We start from the raw sequence: 24893 nt of genomic DNA, 5'->3' as shown, positions 1-24893 counted from the left end.
CAAAAGGTTATGCTGATTGGAAAAATCTTTTTAAAGGCTTACATAATAGAATCTTCAAGTTTTGTAAATAGCTTCTCATTAAAATAAACAGAAACTTAAATCATTGGTTTATTGGAAGTTTCCACATGAGAGATGCAGTAAAATTCATTAATTCATGTCCACACACAGATGATGCAAGTCTATTTTTGTTCTTATTAATTACCTTAAATATCTCAAAATGTTATTGTTAAAATGGACCATTCATATTTCATTGTCATACAGTTTTAAAGAGAATGTCAAAATATCACAGATTATATTGGATTATCATCATGACATTGCAGAAATTAAACCTCCAACTTGTTGGTCCATTATTTCAACTATTAAATTGTCATAAAAATTAATCATAATTTCATTTCAATAATGATGAAGGTCAAGTTGTATCAAAAATAAATTCAGTGAAACTTATGATGCTTATGTAAAAATTCTCTTAGTACATTATTATATCATACTATTTTTCACAGAATGAAAATGAACAACAAAGTTACAGGACACACATGGTAATTTGATTGCAGCAAGTAATACACATAGAATTATCACATTCTTCACACATTATTTCTAAAATTTTAATCACAGATAGTAAAATCTTGAATGAGAAAAGCTAAACTACTGGTATAAAAGAGCAGAGTTACAATGTCTTTTAGGCTGCACATTTTTTTATCTATCATTTTTTTTGTTCTTTAAAACTTTTTATAAATATTCTAGAGAAATGAAGGCTTGAGAGCAAATACAAGGCAATTTCCATTGTAAGTTATATTTCCAAGGGACATAACTCTTTAAAAAATATTTGATTGGCACGAGTATGTTTTTATGGAGCTAAGTATGACGTTCATTATCACTGAACTAGTATATATATTTGTTTAGGGGCCAGCTGAAGGTCTCCTCCAAGTATGGGAATTTCTCGCTGCATTGAGGACCTATTGGTGACCTTCTGCTGTTGCTTGTTTTATGGTCAGGTTGTTGTCTCTTTGACACATTCCCCATTTCCATTCTCAAATTCTTAAATTTACTAATTTGACATTGCTTTTAGAAACCCTTTAAGTAAATTTGATAATAATATGTCAGAAATTGCATACATGATAGCACTTACACTGACATTTCCATAAATTAATATTCCAAGGGACGTTAACTCTTCCAAAAATAATAGATCAGCACTGATATTTGAAGTGGTTCAAGACATTGCTGATAGGACTTAAGTTTGTTAAAATCTGGAAAGAATAGTACACTTGAGCATCCTGAAATTAAGACTTATTTAGAATGTATGAGTGATTCTGATCAAAATATTGGTCATATAATTCAAATTTTAGATGAAAAAATGAAATTTAATCATTTATGATTGCCTTGTGAAATTGAAATGATAGCATAACTATTTGATTACAGTTCCATGAGAATAGAGACATCCTTAGTACTATTGGTGTCTCTGATAAGACATTTTAGTAATTGAATTTTTTGGTAATCAGCTTTCTAAAGTATAAAATTAAAAGTAATGGTTTAATTGTAGTAAATTTGATTCTACTGGAAATAGACCTTTTATTAAATACATAATGCAGATAATATTCTGACTGTAAACATTTTTTTGGCTTCTTTACACTATATCCATTGAATGTGTACTGTTTGACATTTTGGTCTTGTATACAAATTAAGATTTTTCTACCAGAGTTTGTTGACTTTGAATTAGCTTTCAGTAACTGAGTATTCTCAGAATGGTTCTTTGATTTTAAGCCTTTTTGTTAATTGTATTTAATGGGTCTTTGTTTGATAAGATGAGTAAAAATGTTTAACCCTGCTACATTCTGTATGTGCCTGTCCCAATTTAAGAGTCTGTAATCATGTGTTCCTGTACAACAATATTTGCGTTTTATTAATAGTTTTAAACATAAAGTGGAAGGCCATACAGTGAACAGTGGTTTCTTTTTTCTACATCATTTGGTCCGGTAGGAAGTTATCACATTGCCAATCATACTAACTTATTTTCTATAAAAAAAACTACAAAGATCAATTTTTTTATGTACTGTGGATTTATTTTTTTCGTGGGTACCAATTTTCGTGGATGAATGGTAAAATCACATGTTTCGTGGCTATTCAATTTTGTGATTTTGCTGGAGTCTGCATACAAAATTATAGAAAATTTCACATTCGTTTAACATTTAATTTCGTGTTTCAGTTGTACCCACAAAATCCACAAATTGGTATCCAACGAATAATAATGAATTCACAGTATACAGAAAGAAATCTGCTTACAGTGACAGTCAAGAACAAGGAAACTAACAAGTTCAAATTGTTAATGAGAAGCTTTTGTTATTTGTAAATCACAATGTGTCTTTAATATCAGGGAAAACAATCCACCCATTAACACAGTTCAAACATTTCTTTTCAAAAAAAATTCTTTTGTTTTTGTATTCCATATTATGACTTTGTTTAACATAAGAATATTTAACAGAACATATCTAACCAAGCCTAATGCATAGACCTATCAGGTGTCAGTGAACCTATCCATTTATGAAGAATCAATAAAATCGAGTTTTAATCATATTGATAAATATTGATAGCATATATTAAAAGTTTTGTGACCTTTATGTTATTGAAAATTATGAAACAAATCTAGCTATATAACAATTTAAGTAAATGTCACATGGGTAATGTTCATCCGTTACATGATTAGACCAAAAACCATCAAAGAACCGCCTAAGATCCTATCAAATAATCATCTACTTTAGGTCTTTAATAAGAGTTGATACCATCAATATATCTGACGCAATATAGATCAGCAATAACATGTATACAAACCCTATTACACAAAAATTTAAAACCTTTTGAAGACAGTTTTAATTAATGAATAAGTACCTACTGACACTATTTAAGACAATGTTTATATGTGACGTCAGTATATGCTTGATCAGCATAATGTTTTGAATACACTTGGTCTCTTATTTATCCAAGGTTGTTTAAGTGACCAGGGAGAGATGAGGGAACCTATCCAGTTTTCATAGAAGTAGAAAATATTTTAAAAAGAAATACAAAATGTGGTTACTCTTTTTCTAAATTTTCTTTTCATCTACTACTGTATATATAAACTGAAATTTCACTGTTAAAATATCACTTTCTTTACATCTGAACGACATCTTCTTTGCCTACAGTCAGCAAATTAATAACATACCCGTAGCCAGGGGGTTTGGGGGGGAGGTTCGGACCCCAACCTTGAAAACAAATAAGCACTGTTAAAGTCAATGTTCTGTTTGAATTGTGACTGTTAAAGTAGAGTTTGTCAGAGCAGGGTAACAGCTTCAAATTCGTTTTTGTACATTGACTACTGGTATATTCAGAACTTAGCTGTTTCACAACAATAACTATACTTTCTTAACCACTGTACTAAACTACCTCACCTATATCATTAAAATCCATTCAACTGTCTATCCTTTAAAATAATTCCATAATAAACTTAACACTTACCATGCTGAATTGTTTTCAGAAAATGTCTAATTTTCATTTATTTGCAAAAATATGCAAATTATATGCAAATGAGCTTAGCCCTGTTGCTGTAGCATATTGATTCCTGTAAATATAATATAGGTGATCACGGGGTGGTGTGGTCCAGGTGACGAGGCGGGGGATTGGGCAGTAATTTGCCAAATGTTGGTCGTCAGGTGCAAAAAGCGTCAATTTTGACAAATTTCCGTCATTCCTCTTGGCCGAGAAGACCCAGGGATGCTGGTAAAGGTATCAAGCTGTAGCTGGCATATAGAGTGGACCCTAGTTAACAAATTGACCCCAACAGTTGTTAGGTGGGAGTGAATCTGATCTTGGTTCAGCAGTCTACAGAGGGTCATTTGGACCAAAAATATGGAATTTCACAAAAAAATTCCGATATTTGACTTCAAATGGACCTGAAACCGGAAGAAGTCGTTTCCTAGTCGTATTTCAATAATAATAATGATCAGTAGTTATATGGCCCTGGGTTTTCACTATTTTTGCAAGTTTTATGCCTCTGAACTTCCTGTGTAAGACACAGATGTGAAGCCCAACCCTCCAGAAAACCGAGTTTCAGCCGATTTCAATTTTCCAAGTCTGTATTTGTGCTCAAAATGCAACTTATACATGAGAAACATGAATATGAATATCCTCAGGTTGACGGAACATGCATAAATTTTAACATAAGTATCATAAAGTGGACTTCTAAAAGTATGGAACGCCATTGGAGCCAAATAGCGGTGTTTTGGATACGCCCGTCATATGACGGTCACCGCATGGTAAGGGTTAATGGTTTAAAAAAAAAACAACATTTTTTACAGTAACAAAACCAAACTGCCTTATGGCCATCATATAACATTTGAAACAAAACCTTTGCATTGACATAATGCAGAGAGCATTGGTACCTACCTGTAGAAAACGCCATACCCAGTACAAAACCTTCTCATTGACCTTATGCAGCTAGCATTGGTTCCTACCTGTAAAAAAATGCCATACCAAGTACAAAACCTTCTCATTGACCTTATGCAGCTAGCATTGGTTTCTTCCTGTAGAAAATGCCATACCAAGTACAAAACCTTCTCATTGACATAATGCATAGATCATTGGTACCTACCTGTAGAAGAGGGACGAAAGATACCAAAGGGACAGTCAAACTCGTAAATCTAAAACAAACTGACAACGCCATGGCTAAAAATGAAAAAGACAAACAGAAAAACAATAGTACACATGACACAACATAGAAAACTAAAGAATAAACAACATGAATCCCACCAAAAACCAGGGGTGATCTCAGGTGCTCCGGAAGGGTAAGCAGATCCTGCTCCACATGCAGTTCCTACCTGTAGAAAATGCCATACCAAGTACAAAACCTTCTCATTGACCTTATGCAGCTAGCATTGGTACCTACCTGTAGAAAACGCCATACCAAGTACAAAACCTTCTCATTGACATAATGCATAGATCATTGGTACCTACCTGTAGAAAACGCCATACCAAGTACAACACCAAAACCAGTAATGGCTAACACATCGTCTATACTAGCTGCGGCTATCACTAATGTCGGAATTCCTTTATTTATACCGTAACCTCTGTCTGACAGGTTCAGGAGAGATGGTACTACAACTGCAGGGGAAACCGCAGATAAAACAAACCTTCAAAAATAAAACACAGAATTATTGTAATTTTTTGGGTCAGCCGAAGTTGAATGGTATTAAAAAAGCAGAGTAAAAAGCATTATAAATGAAATTGTCAAACTGATTTTAAAATGTCACTATTAATTTCAGGAAGGTTGGTGTAAGAACTGCTTATACAATTCAGCTGAAAAAAAACCTACAAAATAAACAAGGGAACGTTTCACAATTTTTCTATCATTGTTTGTCGTTCAAAGAAGTTTGGTACTTCCACAAAATAGGCACAATCCACAAATACAACAAATAAACAAATTAACAAGACAAATGTGGATTGGCCTTTGTGTATTTTGAATACAAAACAAAAGTACCATTTTGTACAATGCAGCTAGAACAAACAAAAAAGAGGCAATTTCCCTTTTGTCTATAGCTTCAGAGTTGAATCTACAATTAGTTGGACTGCTTCTAGAAAAAGCCTTAAATGTAATTGTAAATGACAGATGTACATCTGACCTATATTTCTGTTTCAAATAAACAACAACTCAACCAAAGGGCAAAAAATAGCCCAAGGCCAATAATGGGTCTTCAATACAGCATGATTGTTTAGGAGACCTACAAATCTGTATCTAGTTGTATTTTAGAAACAATTTTGTATAAACATATGTAGCTTAACGAATAACTGCTGCAGCCCTTAAAAAAGATGATTACACTTCATTCTTTTATTGTGTTGGTGTATAACAACATTATTACCAGATCTCCCCCTAGGATAATAAACCAAATAACCTTTTAAACAAAGTAAAGGATGTATAATGCAATGATTTAATGATTATTTTGTCTTTCATTGTTGACTATCAAGTGATTCTCTGCATTGGTAGGATTGTAAATATTTCAATTCTTTAAAAGAATATGCCACTCAAAAATGAATAAACAAATTTATTAAATTCAGTTTATTTTACAATTACAAAAAAAGATTTATATACAACCTCAGATATCAAATAGCGTATAATAAATAATACTATCCCCAATCTGAATTTGTAATAAATTTAACAAACTCTGCAGGGGAAATATAGGTAAAAATCTTATACTCAGGTGTGCGACCAATTCATGCAATTATTTCATCTCCATCTTCAAACGTGTCTATTATAAAACATGGTATGTGACACACAATAGAATTAGTGTTTGAATTACCCATTATTTAAAAGTACTTAGACATATTACCACAAATTAATCCACAATGTAAAGGAGAAAAGGTTAAACCTTATGATGAGTCAAGAAATAAGCCACGCCACAATAAGTACTTTTTTTATTAGTTAACCCATTTCTCGTTTCAATATATACATTTAATTCTTTCCAGTACTAGTTATTTAAAAATATTTATGGTGTGTGAACTTCAATAACACTATCCTAAAATAATACAACAAAGTAATTTCACACCCAAAAGTCTACCGCAAATTTATTCATAATGTTTTTATTATAGATATATTATTTTTGTCATGAATTTCAAATTCTTTGATGTGAGTTTAAAGAAATTACGACTGCCTGTTGATAAAGCTCTAATACATTATTTGCAAAAACATGCTAAGTATAATAACCTAATAACATGCAAGGAAAATTTATAGATCTCACAAAGGACTACAGTCACTCTTGTATTAATATGAGACCAACAATCACTGTAAAGTTGTTTCTAGTTAGTGCTTTTGTACTTAGATTAAGCAAGCAGTTTCTGATGGGAAAATGCCAAATTGTACAAAATATTCATAAAATAGGAGAAAAAAATCAACCTAAAAATTTACCAAATGTAATTTTTGATTTGTTTTCAATTATCTCACAAAGGAGATATTATTATGTGATAAAAAAATTTCAATGTAGAAATTTGGTGGCAGAACAAAAATTCTCAAGAAGTCATTTAGGCAAGAAAAAACTGAGTTTATTTATCAGTTTTGCAGTTGTTCAGTAGAAATTTTGAAAGTTTTTGATTGGAAATGCATCCAAAACCTCATTAGTACAAGGGTTGATCCAGCCATTAAAAGTGGGGTTAATCCCAACCCTTAAAGTGGGGTAAATCCCAATCCTAGATAAAGTGGGGTTAATCCCAACCCTGGATAAAGTGGGGGTAAGAACTATTTGTCCCCATTCAAATGCATTGATCGTCAAACAAAGAGAGGGGGTTCCGCCACTGTTCATGGTACATGCATGAGGCCTTTATTCATAGACTAATAAACATAGAAGATTTTGCCAAATTTGAGATTGAACTTTTTAAAATACATCTAAAAACTTTCACCTTTATACAATTTTTATTACTGACTTTACCACATGCAGTAAAGTTATGGTGCAATTTATCTTAAGAAATCACCCCTGCCTGAGAATTAATATGTAAACTTGATCATCAAGATCAGATCATCCTGTTATGTCGTTTTATTCAAAACATTTGATTGAATTCTATAAAGGATTCTCAGAGTGCCTACTATTTTGTACCTATACCTATGTATACTATTACTACAAATATTGACCTACTTAAGGATATTTAACAAAAGTAAATAAATACAACATTGTAAATAAGCTATAACGTGGATAATTGTAAACAACATTATTCGTTCACCGCATGATCTTGTTGACTAATATGGCACTAACAACTGTTAAAGTACCTAAATCCATTAAATAGTGACCCATATATTTATATAATGTAAATTTTAGTGGTAAGTAGGAATTGTATAAATCTGGTTCAGGTTAATGGACTTTTAGATTCATAATTCCAAAACAATAATACTTATCAATGTTTTTGTTATCCACTTGTATTGAAAATGTCCTAAAAAACTATAATTGGACTGAGACAAAATAAAAATAATTTGATGGATACTGTTAATGTTATATTTTGCAATAATTCTAAAATCATCCTCATACATTTTGTATTCTTTGCAAATAATGATTTTTTTCTGAATTTACCACAAACTAAAATAAATTGCTTCTCTGAGCACAGCTGGATATGACCGCAGAGGTCCAACCCTAAACAGTTGGGGAAAAAATGGACACAATATTCGCACTTGATACCGGTCTGAATTTGGATTGCAATTGAATATTTAAAACAGAATAACTGTGATCAATGAATTTAGAATTGGTTATATGATTTGATTTTATATTCATTTTTTGGCTTTTGTGCAACACACTATGCTGTTGCATATTGATAATTCCCTCCCCCCCCTAAATTTCTTTTTAATTTCTGAAATCTACAACTTGTTCATCCCACAGTTTCTTGTTCATTGAGTAAATTGCAACCTATTTGTATGAAGTATGTTGACACTCAAATCGAGTTCTGGGAATTCTTTTTTTCTAATTTCGGGACATCAGGATTTTGTGTTTTTAAGCCAAGGATTTAGGGATCTGGTGTTTTTAAGCCCTAGATATTGGGATCAGGACCCTCCTATCCCCTCAGTTATCTGTATGAAAAAGTTGACAGGTATACAATGTATATATGTCTGAAGTATGTTGTCAGCTATTTGCATGGAGAAAAATGATGGAATACATCTAACTTAACAGAGAGTGTACATGTTGACAACTATCAATTGAGTTCACCATCATAATTGACAACCATGCAGCAAGTAAATTGTTTGTTTTAATTCAACAAACACATACACAATGTATTTTGGATATCGAAGCGCTTTTTTTAGCTTTCCTTTACATCAAATATTCAAAAGGCTGTTTCAAAAAGAAAATTTTCCATAATATATTCTTATCAAAACAAAACAAATGGTTAGTGAAAAAGTATTATGTAAAAAATTCTATACTTAAAGGTCAAAGTTAGTAATATGAAAATTTTCCAGTCTTACCCAAGCATGAATGCCCATTCCCAAGGTAATCCAAGAAGGAAATGTGATGCTATAGCTTCTGCAATACATTCTACTAGGCAAGGAGAACAGGCAAGTCTGACAACGGTGAAAGACAATTTCCCTAATGCTACAGGGTCTAGTCCAAGTCCTGCTCGTATAAGAATAACTGTCAATGCAATTTGTCTGAAAATAAAATAAAAGATATCTTGTTTATCAAATATATTAAAATTAACATCAAAGTTTCATGCAATTTTCTTTTGATATCTATCTTATAAAAAATATCAAGCATACTGTACAATGTAGTGATTATAACCTAGTCACATAGCTGAAGAATAGACAATCATCGTTTATTAACGTTCAAACTAATCTCTTTAAAAAATTAAAGAAAAGTTAATGATAAAGCTCATCCCTTAAAAAATTAAAGAAAATGACTGACAAATAACTATGAAAACATGAATAATCCTAAAACTGTAAAATAGGAAACAATTTGTTTTTGTCTGAAAAATATATAATTGCTGTTAAATTCAGTATAAAGAAATACATGTTCCCTTGGTTCACTTAAGGCAACAATTGTAGTTAATGATGTTATAAAATCCATGTAAAATTAATCTGAACAGTATTTTGTCCATATTCAAATGAAACTTTAAACATACCTTAAAGCACCTGACCAGTTGGGATCTAGATGATTGCCCACTACATCAATCACTGGAACATTTCTAAGTAAAGCACCAACCAATAACATACCTGAAAATGTTTAATCATAAATGGAATCATTAGTAAAGATACGCAAGCTTCATTTATAAGTCAAAAAGGAAGACATTTGATAAATGAAAAAAATTTAAACCATAAATTGTGAGCTTATTATTCTTCTTTTTATCATTTGTTGATTTTAGTCAATAAATTTTTGTCATCCATTACTTTAATTTGATTAATTTTGTCATTTGATAAGCAACTTTTCATTTTTAATTTTCATCAGAGTTCAGTATTTTTGTGATTTTACTTTTTAATAATCTACAGTGGCGGATCCAGAAATTTCGATAAGTGGGGGCCCACTGACTGACCTAAGAGGGGGCCCCCTCCAGTCACGCTTCAGTGATTCCCAATTTAAGCAACCAATTTTTTTCCCAAAAAGGGGGGACCAAGGCCCCCTCGTTCCCCCCCTCTAAATCCGCCTCTGATCTAGGAATTATACTAACCTAATAAAGGAGGTAACTTGATGAACGATATCAAATAACCACCAAGAACTGAACCAAAAAATAAGACGTAGAGTGAGAAGAAATTTCCTCCTGGTAAGGCATAGTCCTTAAATAATGCTAATAGTACGCCAAATGTTATGCCACAGAGAAACAGGAACCGAAAATATCTAGCAATCACTCCATGTGGTGGACACATAAATGTAAACTTAAATCTATCCCAACAGTTTGGATTCTCTGGTAAAGGGTGATACTTTGTTCTGCATGGCATGCATAAGTTGTGACAAAATGCCCTACATCCATGACATTTCCTCGTGCTCTCTTGCTCTGTCTCTTCAGTATCCTCTTCCAAAATAACGCCATTCATATTATCTGTTGTGTCGGTTTCTTTAAGCATTAAAGCTTCTTTGTGGTCCTCAGAATTTTCTGAAACAGGAAAAGACAATATGAATATAAGGAGATGTTAAAACATCAATGAATAAGCAACCCAACAAATAAGCAACAAATTCAGGAAAATCTTAGAGACAACTCCATACTTGTTTGTTACTGTTCATCCGTGCAAGGTAGAATAAAGGACAAAGTTATTCCAACAAAAAGAAAAGATATACTGGTTATTTTAGTTAGGACAGGACAAGAAAACTTACCTAACTAGATTATTTCAATATGAATTACTGGTTCATTTAGATTAAATGATGTATCTACCAAATTCCTGGTTCAATAATAGGCAGGATGTAAAACTTCAACAAGAAAATATAATTCACAATTGCTAATAACTCTAACAACATTGTGCCATTAGCAATTCAGAGATTATTTTTTCTTTTTTGTTTACTTATTTATATGTTTTATTTTTGCTTAGGTTATCAATATCATAGGGGAAAGCATGACACTGCTTTCCATTTAGGATGTCAAAATTTCAAGTACCGGTATGTTGAAAATCTATGGAAAAGAATCCAAGATACCAAGGGTTTGGGGTGTCCGATTCAAATCCTGAGACACTGTTTTGTCCATCATGGAATATTCTTTTTAACTTCAGAATTAGAGATCTTACAAAATTCTTGAACTGCCATAAAGGTGTGACATACAGAAAAGATTCCACATTGATTTTTTGTAAGAGCTTTTACACAGTCAATTCTGATATGCTGTATCAAAAAGTGCAAAGAATACCATCATGATTTGTTTTTCAAGACATTTCAGTTTGATACATATATATGTTTATTGTAGAAAGATTTCCCTTAACTTAATGCCAAAAAAATAGATTGTGCGTGCTTAAACTCATGTTTGTTTTATATTTCTAATACTTTCAAATTCACATATACACCAATCTCAATTTGCATTTTATTAATGAAGTCCACCAGATGACCATGTAGTCAATTACTGTGGATTCATAATTATTCGTTGGATACCAATTTTCATTGATTTTGTGGGTACAGGTAAACCACGAAATTCAATGTTCAACGAATGACAAATTCTTAAGGTTTTGTATACAGAAGTCACCAAAACCACGAAATTAAATATCCACGAATATGCAAGTTTTCCTTAATCCACGAAAATTGGTACCCACGAAAATTAATGAATCAACAGTATATAGACAAAGCGATGTGATAGAAAAATTAGTTTTTACATATATATCTAAGTTATGGGACAGGAAATTTATGGGAAAAGGACGCAAATCAAAAGTCTTCTATTCTCTTTGAAAAGGTTTAGCAAGATTTTATTGTTTGTTTTTGTGACCTTGTGAAAACAAGGGAATAAGTTTGGACAGATTAATTTCTACCATTCAGCCTCTTGCCTCTGTATGTATATTCATGTAAAACTGAGATAACTGTAACGTTATAACTATAATTACAGCATTTTCTATAAATTCATAAATAAATGTCTCTAGGTATGTTATAAGATAAGATATTCAATCTCAATCATATCATAATAATAATAAATTATAGGGGGAGGTTGAAACTTACACATGGACAGATTCCATGCAGTACAGCTCTTGACAGCTGGGAGGGAAATGTTTGCTCTAAAGCAACGACATGTCAGTCAGTGATATCTTCTCCTTGTCCTTTCATCCCTAGTGTTCTGTTTGGTTTCTCTTATTATTTTCACCGGTGTGCTGAATGTCACCAATACGTGTGCACGTGTTTACACACATTTCGTATTTACATCACGTGACAAAATGTTGTCCGTAACTACAGCATACGGGCACCGAATTCCTGTGTCGGAAATAATTTAGCCACCATTTTGTTAAAGTGAACTAGAACAGTAGAGGAAAACAAAGGAATAATTGATAACCCTTTATTGACAACGCTGAACGCGACTGCATACAGCATCAGGGGATTATTTAGAAAAATGAATACATAATTAGAAATGGCTATAACATGATAATCTTTGGAAATTTTCTGTTTAATTTTCATTAGTGTTGTGATAAATGGAGGGAAAACGAGGGGTGTGTGTCGTGAAATACTTGATTCCCTTCCTCTGATACGTTGGTGGGCACAAAGGAGACTGTCACAGAGATGGAGCTTTACATAGAAACATTGACTGGTACATTCTTCGAGCTTAGAGTGTCGCCTTTTGAGACGATAATGTCTGTGAAGGCAAAAATTCAAAGGCTCGAAGGTAGGTTCCAAGGGTCATTTTATGCAGTATGGTCATGATTTCTCAGAATAATAAGAAATGTGTGTACTGATTTTTTACATGTGTATGACGATAATTGTATAAGATATGGAGAACAAAGAGCAACTTAAGGTGCAAGTCAACTTAACTGGGACAATAGCAGGGGGACATAACTCAAGACAACATTCCATTCTCAATCCAAAATGTTATATTTGACACTTCTTGAGAATGGGCAAAATATAGATATGAATCACTGGCCTTGTTCTATAAAATTATTAATAACAAGTAAAATTTATAAAGATAAGAAGACATGATATTTTAATTTATAACTTTTAATTTTCTATATGTTTTGAGATGTTTTTTGGAAAGCATTAAATACTACTGTTGTCATTATTTATGTACAAAATGTACATGTATTGAATAATTTGAGAACCTATTTGTCCAGCTACTTTTATTCTTAGTTATTCATGAACAATTAAACATGCATGCACAGTTTGACCATTAACTTAAGATTTTTACTATAGGAAATGTTCCTAAAATTATATTAAAAAAGGTGAGACTGTGAACAAAGTGAAAGAAATAAAAAAAGTTATGTTAATGTATAAAAGTGTAAAAAAAATATCATTCATCATGTAGACTATTCAACCATGTAAATATATTGCTTAAAATAGGATAATATCGATATACTTGTAGTTAATCATTTATTAACATTTATAATGATCAATTATTCAGATTGTTTATTCAACATGAATTATAGCTGTATTATCTTGAGGTGTTCCTTTAGGATATTCAATTAGCATTATGAATGTCTGTATAGAAATTGAATTAGCAATACTTTTTATCTTTGATAAACTAATGACATATTATCCAAAAACTTATCAACTAAATCAAAATCAATCATATTATGTACTTTGTTTAACCTATTTTTAATTTACTTTACATTATGTTTGAAAATTATATTATAATTATTCTGCCCATTCTGGGCGCCGTGATTGACAAATAAAATATTTGTTTGTATTCTGTCTTCAAAGGATTATTTAGAGAATAGGAAAAAACATAATTTTAAATATGAAATTACAAAATATGTACATCTGTATATATGACCAAACTGTTTTGCATATATATATAGATAAGCTTTTTAAAAAATTTTATAGATGGGTAAAACAAAAATTTCTGGTAATTTACACACTTTATAAAATTTGCTAACTTCTAGACTTATTAAAGTATAAATGTATAAGCTTCCGCATATGCATGAAGTTGTCACTACATTATTAGGTAATGATTCCTCTTCTGATTAGAATTATCATTTATGGCCACATAAAAAACATGACAAATTTGAATTTCCTTTTTAGATACAACCTTATAAATGTGAAGTTATTTTATGTATATATATGAGATAGCAATGCTTTTTTAAGCTTTTAATTCTATTGCAAGCACAACAGAGTCAGTCAGACCATCAATATTTCGTTAAATTACTTTAAAACATGATAGGAGACCTTACTTCCATAAAAAAAAAAATCAATGTGTTTTGATCCTGTTTTTATAAAACATAAATTGACCTAAACAAGTGTTGTTTTTTTTTCATTTTCTGTACACATTTAAAAAAGACCAAAATTGGATATTCAAATTATTGTAATAGAATAAGCTAGACCCAGCATTTCCTTCAGAAATGACTGCTGTTTTACACTTTTATTTTATCACATCCCCCTCCAGACTTCACTAACTAATGAATGCATAAAATTTATGATAAGATAAGATAAAAAATAGATAATTTAAGTGTCCCACATTGATCTGCAAAAAGAGTACAAGTTTTTTTTTTTTTGTTGATGTTTTAAGAATATATTTTTTTATACTGATTAATTACTATTCATTTTCAAGCGAATTTTTATGTTGGGATGTTATGGTTACTCAATTATTTGTCACCATATGTCAGCTTCATTTTAATTGATTGTATCTGATTGATTTTCTTATGTGCTTTTTTTTTAAACCAAAGTGACCAAGTGTTGTACCAGATGACAGAAATGTAAAAGCTACATTGTACATGTACATGATGTAATAAATACACATGAAGAATTACATTCAAATTTGTAGTCTGATTTTCATAAAATGAATATAAAAATCTTATATTTATATTAAAGGAATACCAATAGCTCAACAACATCTGATATGGCAGTCTATGGAGTTAGAGGATGACTACTGTCTACATGACTATAGTATCCATGATGGAGCCACACTTAAACTAGTCTTAGCAATGAGGGGAGGACCCATCAACACAAGGAGAAGTAAGTCTCAACATACATGTATGGTCCTATGTCTCACTTAAATTTATTCAGACTGTTCACACTTTCTCCACAACATAAAGCGGAGACATTTTGTCAAATTAATGTCTCACTTCATCTCAATCTTCAGAACTTACAATTATATGTATTCTTAAAAGCTTCCTGTCCTGAATATGCATTAAATAATCCCCACTGGGAGTTAAGCTACATGTACATTGTGCAATGAAGCAACACTATCATCATCATGATCAGTTAATTATTTTCTCTCAATCACACAAGAATGTAGTCATTTTTAAAGAGGGCATACAAAAAAGAAGCAGAGGAAGGCAAAAACAAGAGTACATGTACAGTATGATGCCACAATTCTGATTGAACAAAAACTATTTTATCTGGAAAATGAGGTATTCCTTGTATCAAATATATCTCAAATCTAGGACAGAGGGGCAGATTTCTCTCACCTACTGCTTACACTAAATGTAGATCATTTTTTTAATAATCCTTTAAAATTATATGTTTTCCAGTACAGCCATTTCCCATATTTATATTTTGGGAGGCATATTATATCTACAATTTTCAATTCAGGTAAAAAAGATTAATTGGCCAGTAGACATGATTATTATGTCAAGATCTACATGAAAACTTAAATTAATTGTGTAATAAAGCTGATTTGTTGAAAGATTGACCATTGGTATTAACAATTTAACATGTATACCCCAGCAGAAAAAAAAGGATATATATATTTGAGATACACTAATTGAGTGATATGAAATAAATATTTGTTTACTGACTTTCTATTTTCATTTGTTGATACACGACTTCAAGCTTTGATACATTAAATCCTTTAATTTATGTTATAGTTCCCATGGAAGATCCAACACTCAGGGAAATGGCTGAATATGTGGAAGCTAACAGAGATGAAATATGGGAGAAGGTACCAGGAAACAGACAGGTTACTTTACTTGTGTTCAGAGAGGGTGACCAGTTGAACTTTTTCCGTGTAGTTGATAGAGGAGATGGAACACTCACTCCGTTGTCCGAGTCTCTCAGGTATGTAGGTCATCTGTATCAAATTTGTAGGTCATTTGTATCAGATATAAGTTATATTTTGATACTAGTCTTATGGTGAAAGATTACAGGTGTATTTATCACCAGGTAAAACTTAGGCTTCAGATCTGAAGTAGATTATTACAAATGTACATAATGATAAAAGCTTTCTTTAGTCAGAATTTTCATATTTGCTACATCACATGTTTTTGATAACCAATCTTGATATAGTCTAACTGTTTAAAAAATTACTTTATTTTAATAATATTGTATATAAATATGTATTTATGTGCCCTTGTATGGACATGAAGATTAAGGTTTTAGAGACTTGACAAAAAAATTGATAAAACCATCAACATATTTTTGTTGTTTAATTATAGATCAAAAGTCAATCTTTGCTTTGTGCATACATTATCAGTTGTGGAAAATAATCTTCAATACCTTTTAAGAAAACATGTTATCAGGTCGAGGTTGTTGTCTCTTCGACACATTCCCCATTTCCATTCTCAATTTTATTGTAATGTGACAAACATTTATTTAGACAAAATTGAATTGCAGATAATTACTTTTTGAAACATGTATATTTTAGTGGTGCCTCCATGTACAACTTCAATGATGAAGAAGAAGATGATGACACCCCTCCAAAAGAAAAGGTGGAAGAAAACGAACAACTAAAAGAAAAAATGAAAACTCTTCGAGGAAAAATGGAAAAATTAACTCTTAAAAAGGTATATTATTGTTAGAATGTGTGGCACAAAATTATTAAATTGCCTCTGAAAGAAGTATTCAATAAAATGAACTATTCTTCCTTCTCAGATGTGTTAAAGCTATTTAATAGTGGTATGGGGTAGTTTTACTACATTAATAGTCACAGTTTCAGCCTTCACGCTTAATTTTTGAGTCAACAAGCCAGAAGCTCAATATTTTAAAAATTTTAGTTGGATCCTGTTGGCTTGCTGAGAAGCAATTTTACAAGCCAATGTTATAGGAAATGTAGTTAAGCTTAAAGACTGCTGAGTTTAATTGGGGTTTTGCTGAATTAGATAAAGTTGATAGAGTCAGTGTTACAATTTTTATCAGATTTATTATTTAAGTGTGTACACATTCTTAACTGAAAATGAAAGTTATAAGTAGTCACTAAACATATTGTCTGTCTTACTACTAGTAGTATGAAAAAAACTGTCTGAAACAAATAGTACTACAGCCACAATATTTGTTTGTTAACAATCATATCCTCATTTAAATAACTTTCAAAAAAGATGTGGCATGATTGCCAATGAGACAACTCTCCACAAGAAACCAAAAGACACAGAAATTATCAACTATAGGTTACTGTACAGCCTTCAACAATGAGCAAAGCCCATACCGCATAGTCAGCTATAAAAGACCCTGAAAGACAATGTAAAACACTTCAAACAGGAAAACTAACAGCCTTATTTATATTATAAAAAATGAACGAAAAAACAAATATATGTAACACATAAACAAACAACAACCACTGAATTACAGGATCCTGACTTGGGACAGACACATACATACATAATGTGGTGGGATTCAACATATTAGTGGGATCCCAACCCTTCCCTAACTGGGACAGTGGTATAACAGTACAACATAAGAATGAACTATAAAAATCAGTTGTAAAAGGCTAATCTCATCAGATGGACAAAAATAATATATATGTTTTGCATTTTCAGCCTAGAAAAAAGCCCCGCCCACCTTCTACAGGTCACTCAACTAGGTTAAGACACGTTCCAGGTTCTGGGCGTGGTCTTGGACATTTAAATAGAAATATGTGCCTCCCTCCAGTTGGTCATACACGCCATTCTCCTCTTACTCTGGATGATAGGACTAATATAGCAGAACCTTTGTCTTTATCTTCTTTCGGTGAACAAAGTCGAAGTGCCAAATCATCAAGAAGTGGTAAATTAGTGGATAATACTGAGTGTCTGAGTAGACTAAGCCATACATTAGCTAGTGTGAAAGAAAATTCTAGTGTAAAGGAAGCTATTACAGATATCAAAGATAAAGAAAGACAGTTTAAAACTGCTGCTTTGCCTGAGAAAACTGTTGATAAAATTTTGTCAAAACCAGAAGAAAATATATCAAAATCAGACTCGGAGAAGTCTTTAAGTGAAACAAAAACTGATGAAACACTGCCAACCACAAGTTCTCCTTGTAAAAAGGATTCTGTGCTCTCTGCAAGTTCTCTTTCCAAAAAAGATTCTGGGCTCTCTGTAAATTCTCTCGGCAAAAAGGAATCTGTGCCTACTTCAAGTTCTAGTATTAAAAAGGATTCTGGAAGTGATAATTCAAAGGACACTAACAAACCTAGCACATCTAAAGCAAAACAACTTCTCAAAAATGATCTAACAATAGAAAACTTAAAAGAAGTGTTAGGTAGACCAAATACTTCTTCTAGAGATTTAATGTTAGAAAGTTTACAAGAGACCTTTGGAAGGCCCACAACGTCTTCCAGATACAAAGGACTAGAAAGGAGAAAGGAATTTACATTAGAAAGTTTAAGCACAAGTGAAGCAAGAGCAATGTCAGGACTCTTAAGGCAAGCTTCTCTTGAAAAAATTGGTTCTTCACGTATAGGTAATTTTACTGGTAGTAAATCACGTTTGGGTAACTACAATATAGGATCGACTGTTCAGGATGGCAGAATAACAACTCCAGAAGGAAGACTTGTGGTGAGTTTTACCATTCAAGAAATTAACGATCTTTATATCCCAGTAATGTGTTAACATCAACATCTTGCTGATGTTTGAAGACACCCCACTTGCCATTGTAAAAAGAGAAAAATATAACATGTATAAATACAAAATGTACATTTGTAGCAGCCAGATGCCTTATTTTCTCTATGAATTACTTCTAAAGGCAAATACAGTGCATTTGAGCTGATAACGGGATGTACATGTATTCAAAGCCTGCTAGAATTATTTTTTCATTTTACACAGTTATATAACAGCTTTCTTACATTTTTTTGTTAAATATGTCATTTCTGTTCATGCCATAAAACTTTTCATTTTTTGTTGTCCATTCATTTATGTTTTTTCATAGAAATTTAATAAGATTGTGTAACTCAGTTACAGGTGTCAATCAGAAATAAATGTTTTCGGGCTAGTGATAAAAAAATTCACATTAGTGTAATTTCAAGGTGCCAAATTATCAATAATATTTCTGACTTATTTATTGAGTGTGACCATACTATATTTAATTGGTCAGTTGTGTTAATTGGTACATATATACATGAATGGATGTAAATTTTCACTTTTTATCTTTAGTTATTAAGAATACATACATTTTATATAATACAATGTATTTATTTGGTGTTTCAATCAATGCTTGGCAGTTGTCAATGTTGACAGAAATTATCACTAAATATGCCAATTTATCATGTAAAGACTGACCATTATTGAGTGATTTAATACATATATAATTACTACTATACATGTATTACTACACAGTTGTCTACCAAACACATGTGACATATATATACATCATTGTTGAGCAGTCATGATGATTTCAAAATGCTTTATATATTAATATCGGAGAATGTCTGCATTTAACAATTCTAATTTCTATTCATCCAAAATTCAAGGTTTTAATAAACTATATATTATGCTAAATAAAATTCTTTACAATTCGCAGCATATTCAATTGAAGAATATATGCATTGAAGATGTTTTGTATATTTATACTATATTATATTAAAATGCACTATGTACCATCCATGTGAAATGAGAATATTTATTATTACAGTCAGCAAGATTACAGCGTGTAGCTAGTAGTCGAGATGGTCGTTTAATGTCTCCGTCCCACCGACTTCCTCCTGTCAAATCTAAAAAGAAAGCTTCTAAAAGATGCTTTGTCTGTGGTAAAAAGACTGGTTTAGCAACAAGTTATATTTGCAGGTAAATAGCTATGATAAATCTCTCAATGAACCTGGTTAATATCACATAGTTTTTAAGTGGTCAAAATCTTATCTTTTTCAAATGATATACAATGTACATGGACAACACCAAGTTCTGACAGTGCAAATGGAAGGGATTTTCAAAACAATGTTTCTGGACACAAAATGATGCTACAATGTATAAGGAGCTATAATGGTTCTTAAAATTAACCTGACAATGTTATTCTACTGGTGTTCTGATAGTTATTACACAAACAAGTGAAACATCCTGTCTCAAATCAATACATTTGAGATATGTATCATTATTTTATAATATTTCAAATAGGTCTTCAAAATAGAAAATGTCATTCTTAGATCTCTGTTAGCATTGCATGGACAGTGAACACATTTTTTGTATTTCAATCTGATTGGGTTTTACCAGTTTTGTAGTATCTTACAGTTAGTAATAAGCCTCAAGTAGTTTGTTGTCAAAGATCCATATATAGATGAAACAATAAAAAATAATACATGTCATTTTGGGGAAGAAAAAAATAGTTAGATTAAGTCGTATAGTATTTCTGTTAACATTTTTATTAAAATGATAAGTAAAACTTCAACTGTTAAAATGATGAACTTGTAATAAAGAGGCATAGTTTGAAAAATCAGTCTGTTTACAAATGTTACTATTTGTGTACATGTTCAAAGGGGAGATAATCAGATTGTCTTTCTTTTTCAGGTGTGGTAATAATTTTTGTGCTACTCATCGTTATGCAGAATCTCATGAATGTACCTTTGATTATAAAACAGAAGGAAGAAAGTTACTAGAGCAGAGTAATCCAGTAGTTAGTGCTCCTAAATTACCCAAAATTTAACTCAGGATTGATATTAGCTCTTCATTTTATAAACAGTGCTTAACCACAAAACCATATCGTGGCATATGGATTAGTTGTTGAAATATTTTGTTTTTGGAGTGATTAAAGTGTTGTTGTTCAGGACTGTGATAGAATAAATACTGTAGTTCAGTCTTTCATTTTCATCTCTTAAAAAGGGAAACATTTTATCTGACAAATCATTATTTTATTCAATATTGATTTTTTTTGTTTAATGAAAACTTAATTGTTTTAACCTTATTTGTTTTAAAAATATAATTTTTTTGCTTTGCTTTATGAATTTTTATAATTGTTGAATAAGTTTTAGACTTAGAAAAAGACTATTATTTTTAAAGTAAAATCTTATTTTATTTACAAGGTGATAATACAAGTAACTATTTGTATGTTATGTTATGTGATAGAATTGTATAACCTCATAAAATTTCAGGAGTTAATGAACAGTTTTGTTAGAGAATGAAAACCTCTTTAAAAATTCAAATCTTGCCTATTTTCTTGGTTTCAAAACTTTAGCCATTTTAGTGTTTAACTGCCTGAAGAATGAAATAATAAGTTTATATTACAAAAAATGTATATGTTTTACAAGCAGTATGTACATTTATAAGGAGATTTTTAACTTTACAACTTTTGTTTTCTGTATTTAAAAATACAGTTATTGTTTAATTGAATTTTCAAGATAATTTTGATCAGTTATTTGACTTTTTCAGTAATTTAGGTTAGAAAATGCTGAATTTGATAATAATTGGCAGATAATGACAATTTGTGATGGGTGTGTTCATTTATACATGTAGATTGGAAAGGATATAATGAGATTATTTTACTCTAGCCAAAATCTTTGCTGATCATGGTTCAATTCTATTCATTCTTTAACATAATGACACAAGCAAACTTACATGTGTATGATGGATGGGCAGGTCAAAAATGAAGTGGTATATCAAAATAATTCTTTTTTAATTAAGAGAGTTGTTTGAAAAAGAAATATTTCTTGTTTGAAATTCACAGATTTTATATAAAATACAAGAAATAAAATGGATTTCAACGATTAAAGAAAATTTAGGTACAGTAGATTTATTGTGTTTGGTCAAATTAGTTGGGTTAAAAAATAGGGGTACATGATTATGTTTTGGAATGTACATACTGCTGCTGAATTATATAGCAATATATATTCTTAAAACATAATTCACCAGAAATACTAAATATTTAAAAAAAACATTTCTAGCATTGCAAATACTCTAAAAAAAATACTTACAAAAACATATATGATGATAGCTTTCATTTGAATTTATTTTGAATGTTATATTGTGTTGCTCTGAAGGCAGGCTATCTTCAAACATTCCAATATACATGTCTAACCATATTTTATTGAGTCTAGATTTATTGTCCATTACTATGTTTCTTTCGTATTCCTGTTATATATAAGGGTAGCTTTAATGAAATTAGACTATTTTGTGGTGCAAATATTAACATTTTCATGTTTATAACAAATGGCAAACCTAAACATTTTCTGTGATCAAACTTGTTTACATTTTTGTTGCACTTAAGTTGTTTTTTTGTTTTTTCTGAATAATTTTTCAGTTTTGTGAATTTTTCCTCGAATTAGAATATTTCATGTATTTTAATAGCAATGCTTTGAATAAATATACACAATTTTTATAGATGATAACAAGAACCTTGGGTATGTTATTTATTTATCATAAATGGATATAGAATATTTAAGCCATATCTTATATATGGAATTTCAAAAATGAATATTATTATCTTGAGATCGTAAAATATAATTTTTCATTTTTGTAATCCCAATGGTGCTATATCAAAGTGATCTACTTATTTTTTGATTTGAGGAATAATTTGTTGATATATTAATAGGTAGCTGATGTGTTCCTATGTTAGGGGCTGTTCTGTATGCTAGTATGACATGATTGGATGGCTGTGAGATTTTGTTGTTTTAGTTGTGTATGTCTGTTGTTACTGTTATGACCACATTAATCATGTTCAGACAACTGTTTAAGTTAGATGCTACAAAATCATGCTATAAATAATTTCACAACTTTTATTGACAAATTTGGCTACAGGATACTTTAAAATTACAATTGAGCAGTGTACAAATATTTTTATTGATTTATAATCTGTTTGTTTGAATGCTCTTCTTGATCTAAAATATTTTAAGATCATAAATTTGTTATTGGTCAAAGGGAAATAACTCATGCAACTTAAAAACATGAGAAAATTTATAAAAATATTTTTTAATTATAATAAAATCATTTGTTAGCCGTATTTTGTAGCATCCTAACCATTACAACAGTAAATTATACTCTCTCTCATTGTGAGTTAATAATGCAGTGATTGTAAATTGTGCACTGATAACTGAGTGTGATTCAATAAATTCTTTAATTTGTACTGGTTGTTACTTGATTGTCTCCCTTTGAAACAGCTTGTTACTGTATTAACCAGTTTAAATCTGCATGTTAATGTTGTGAACAGAAAATTTAACTCTTGTTAATTGAGCATTGTTAGAAAGGTAGCTAATGACTAAGTCGCTAAGGCAGACAGATACTGTCATTTCAGATTTTTTAGTGCATCAATGAAAAATCATATTTTTCTATATTTGATTACATGGTTTTGCCAAAGTTTACACACAAGCCTATTGAAAATTTATACACTGTTTTGAACATTTTAATTTTTGTCGAGCCTGCAACTTTTTTTGCAGAAAGCACGACATAGGGATAGTGATCCAGCGGCTACGGCGGTGGCGGCGGCGGTGTTAGCTCACTTCTTAAAAGCTTTATATTATAGAAGGTAGAAGACCTGGATGCTTCATACTTTGTATATAGATGCCTCATGTTACGAACTTTCGGTCAGTCACATGTCCAATGTCCTTGACCTCATTTTCATGGTTCAGTGACTACTTGAAAAAAAAGTTAAGATTTTTTGTAATGTTAAATTCTCTCTTATTATAAATAATTGGATAACTATTTTTGGTATGTGCGTACCTTGCAAGGTCCTTATGCCTGTCAGACAGTTTTCACTTGACCTCGACCTCCTTTCATGGATCAGTGAACAAGGTTAAGTTTTCGTGGTCAAGTCCATATCGCAGATACTATAAGCAATAGGTCTAGTATATGAGGTGTATGGAAGGACTATAAGGTGTACATGTCCAACTGGCAGATGTCACCTGACCTTGACCTCATTTTCATGGTTCAGTGGTTATAGTTAAGTTTTTGTGTTTTGGTCTGTTTTTCTTATACTATATGCAATAGGTCGACTATATTTGGTGTATGGAATGATTGTCAGGTGTACATGTCTAGCTGACAGGTGTCATCTGACCTTGACCTCATTTTCATGGTTCAGTGGTCAAAGTTAAGTTTATTAGTTTTTGTCTATTTTTTTAATACTTAATGCATTAGGTCAACTATATTTGGTATATGGAAATATTTTATGATCTATATGTCGGTTACACAGGTTTCATTTGACCTTGACCTCATTTTCACGGTCCATTGCTAAGTTTTAAGTGTTTGTGGTTTGGTCTGTTTTTCATTATTTATAAGCAATAAGTCAACTATATTTGTAATATTGGAGAATTGTTAGCTGTACATGTCTGCCTGGCATGGTTCGTCAGACCTTGACCTCATTTTCATGGTTCATTGATCAAAGTTTCATTTTCTTGGTTAATGTTGAGTTTATGTGACAGTTGTAATAAAGCTTTATATTTAGGTCTATCAAGATAGTATCAAGGATTAGTAAAGAAGGCGAGACATTTCAGTGTGTGCACTCTTGTTGGTTTATCTATATCTACAAAATCAATTAAAATCTGTTACCCACAAATGATAAAGAAACCACTGTCATTCTTAATGTAAAGTTGGGCCTTTATTGTTCTCCCTGTTGTGTGATTGTGCAAATTTGACAATTTGAATTGAATATAAGAACAGCATGCACCAGTTAGATACAAAAATAAATCAATTGTATGTGTTAAAAATTATTTCACAATTATATCAGGTTCATATTGGCATATAATGCTTGAACAGGAAA

The 24893-nt window shown here is 31.1% G+C and overlaps 2 protein-coding genes across 3 annotated transcripts in view; one reads left to right on the top strand and one right to left on the bottom strand.

Moving 5' to 3' along the window:
• The window catches only part of LOC134725356 (sodium/hydrogen exchanger 9B2-like), a 39896-nt gene that overhangs the window by 12893 nt on the left and 2110 nt on the right, over positions 1-24893 (bottom strand). Inside the window, exons 1-5 of one of the 2 annotated variants that reach the window (XM_063589106.1) lie at positions 12108-12316; positions 10153-10575; positions 9610-9700; positions 8957-9139; positions 4981-5156 (exon numbers count right to left, since the gene is read on the bottom strand). In XM_063589106.1, coding sequence (XP_063445176.1) covers positions 4981-5156; positions 8957-9139; positions 9610-9700; positions 10153-10546 — 844 coding nt within the window. In that variant the 5' untranslated portion in view covers positions 10547-10575; positions 12108-12316. Of the gene's footprint in view, positions 1-4980; positions 5157-8956; positions 9140-9609; positions 9701-10152; positions 10576-12107; positions 12317-24893 lie in introns of those variants that run through there. The other variant, XM_063589105.1, reaches the window with a different exon arrangement.
• LOC134725355 (AN1-type zinc finger protein 4-like) lies at positions 12343-23264 on the top strand. Its single transcript, XM_063589104.1, has 7 exons — positions 12343-12762; positions 14898-15041; positions 15896-16085; positions 16672-16810; positions 17780-18778; positions 19851-20002; positions 20717-23264. Exons 1-7 carry the CDS (start codon positions 12660-12662, stop codon positions 20850-20852), a joined length of 1863 nt encoding a protein of 620 aa, XP_063445174.1. The 5' UTR covers positions 12343-12659; the 3' UTR covers positions 20853-23264.

Source organism: Mytilus trossulus, chromosome 7 (assembly GCF_036588685.1).
Source record: "Mytilus trossulus isolate FHL-02 chromosome 7, PNRI_Mtr1.1.1.hap1, whole genome shotgun sequence".
Lineage (NCBI taxonomy): Eukaryota > Metazoa > Mollusca > Bivalvia > Mytilida > Mytilidae > Mytilus > Mytilus trossulus.
Note: the sequence above shows the minus strand (reverse complement) of the source record. Positions and strands in the feature narration are given on the sequence as shown.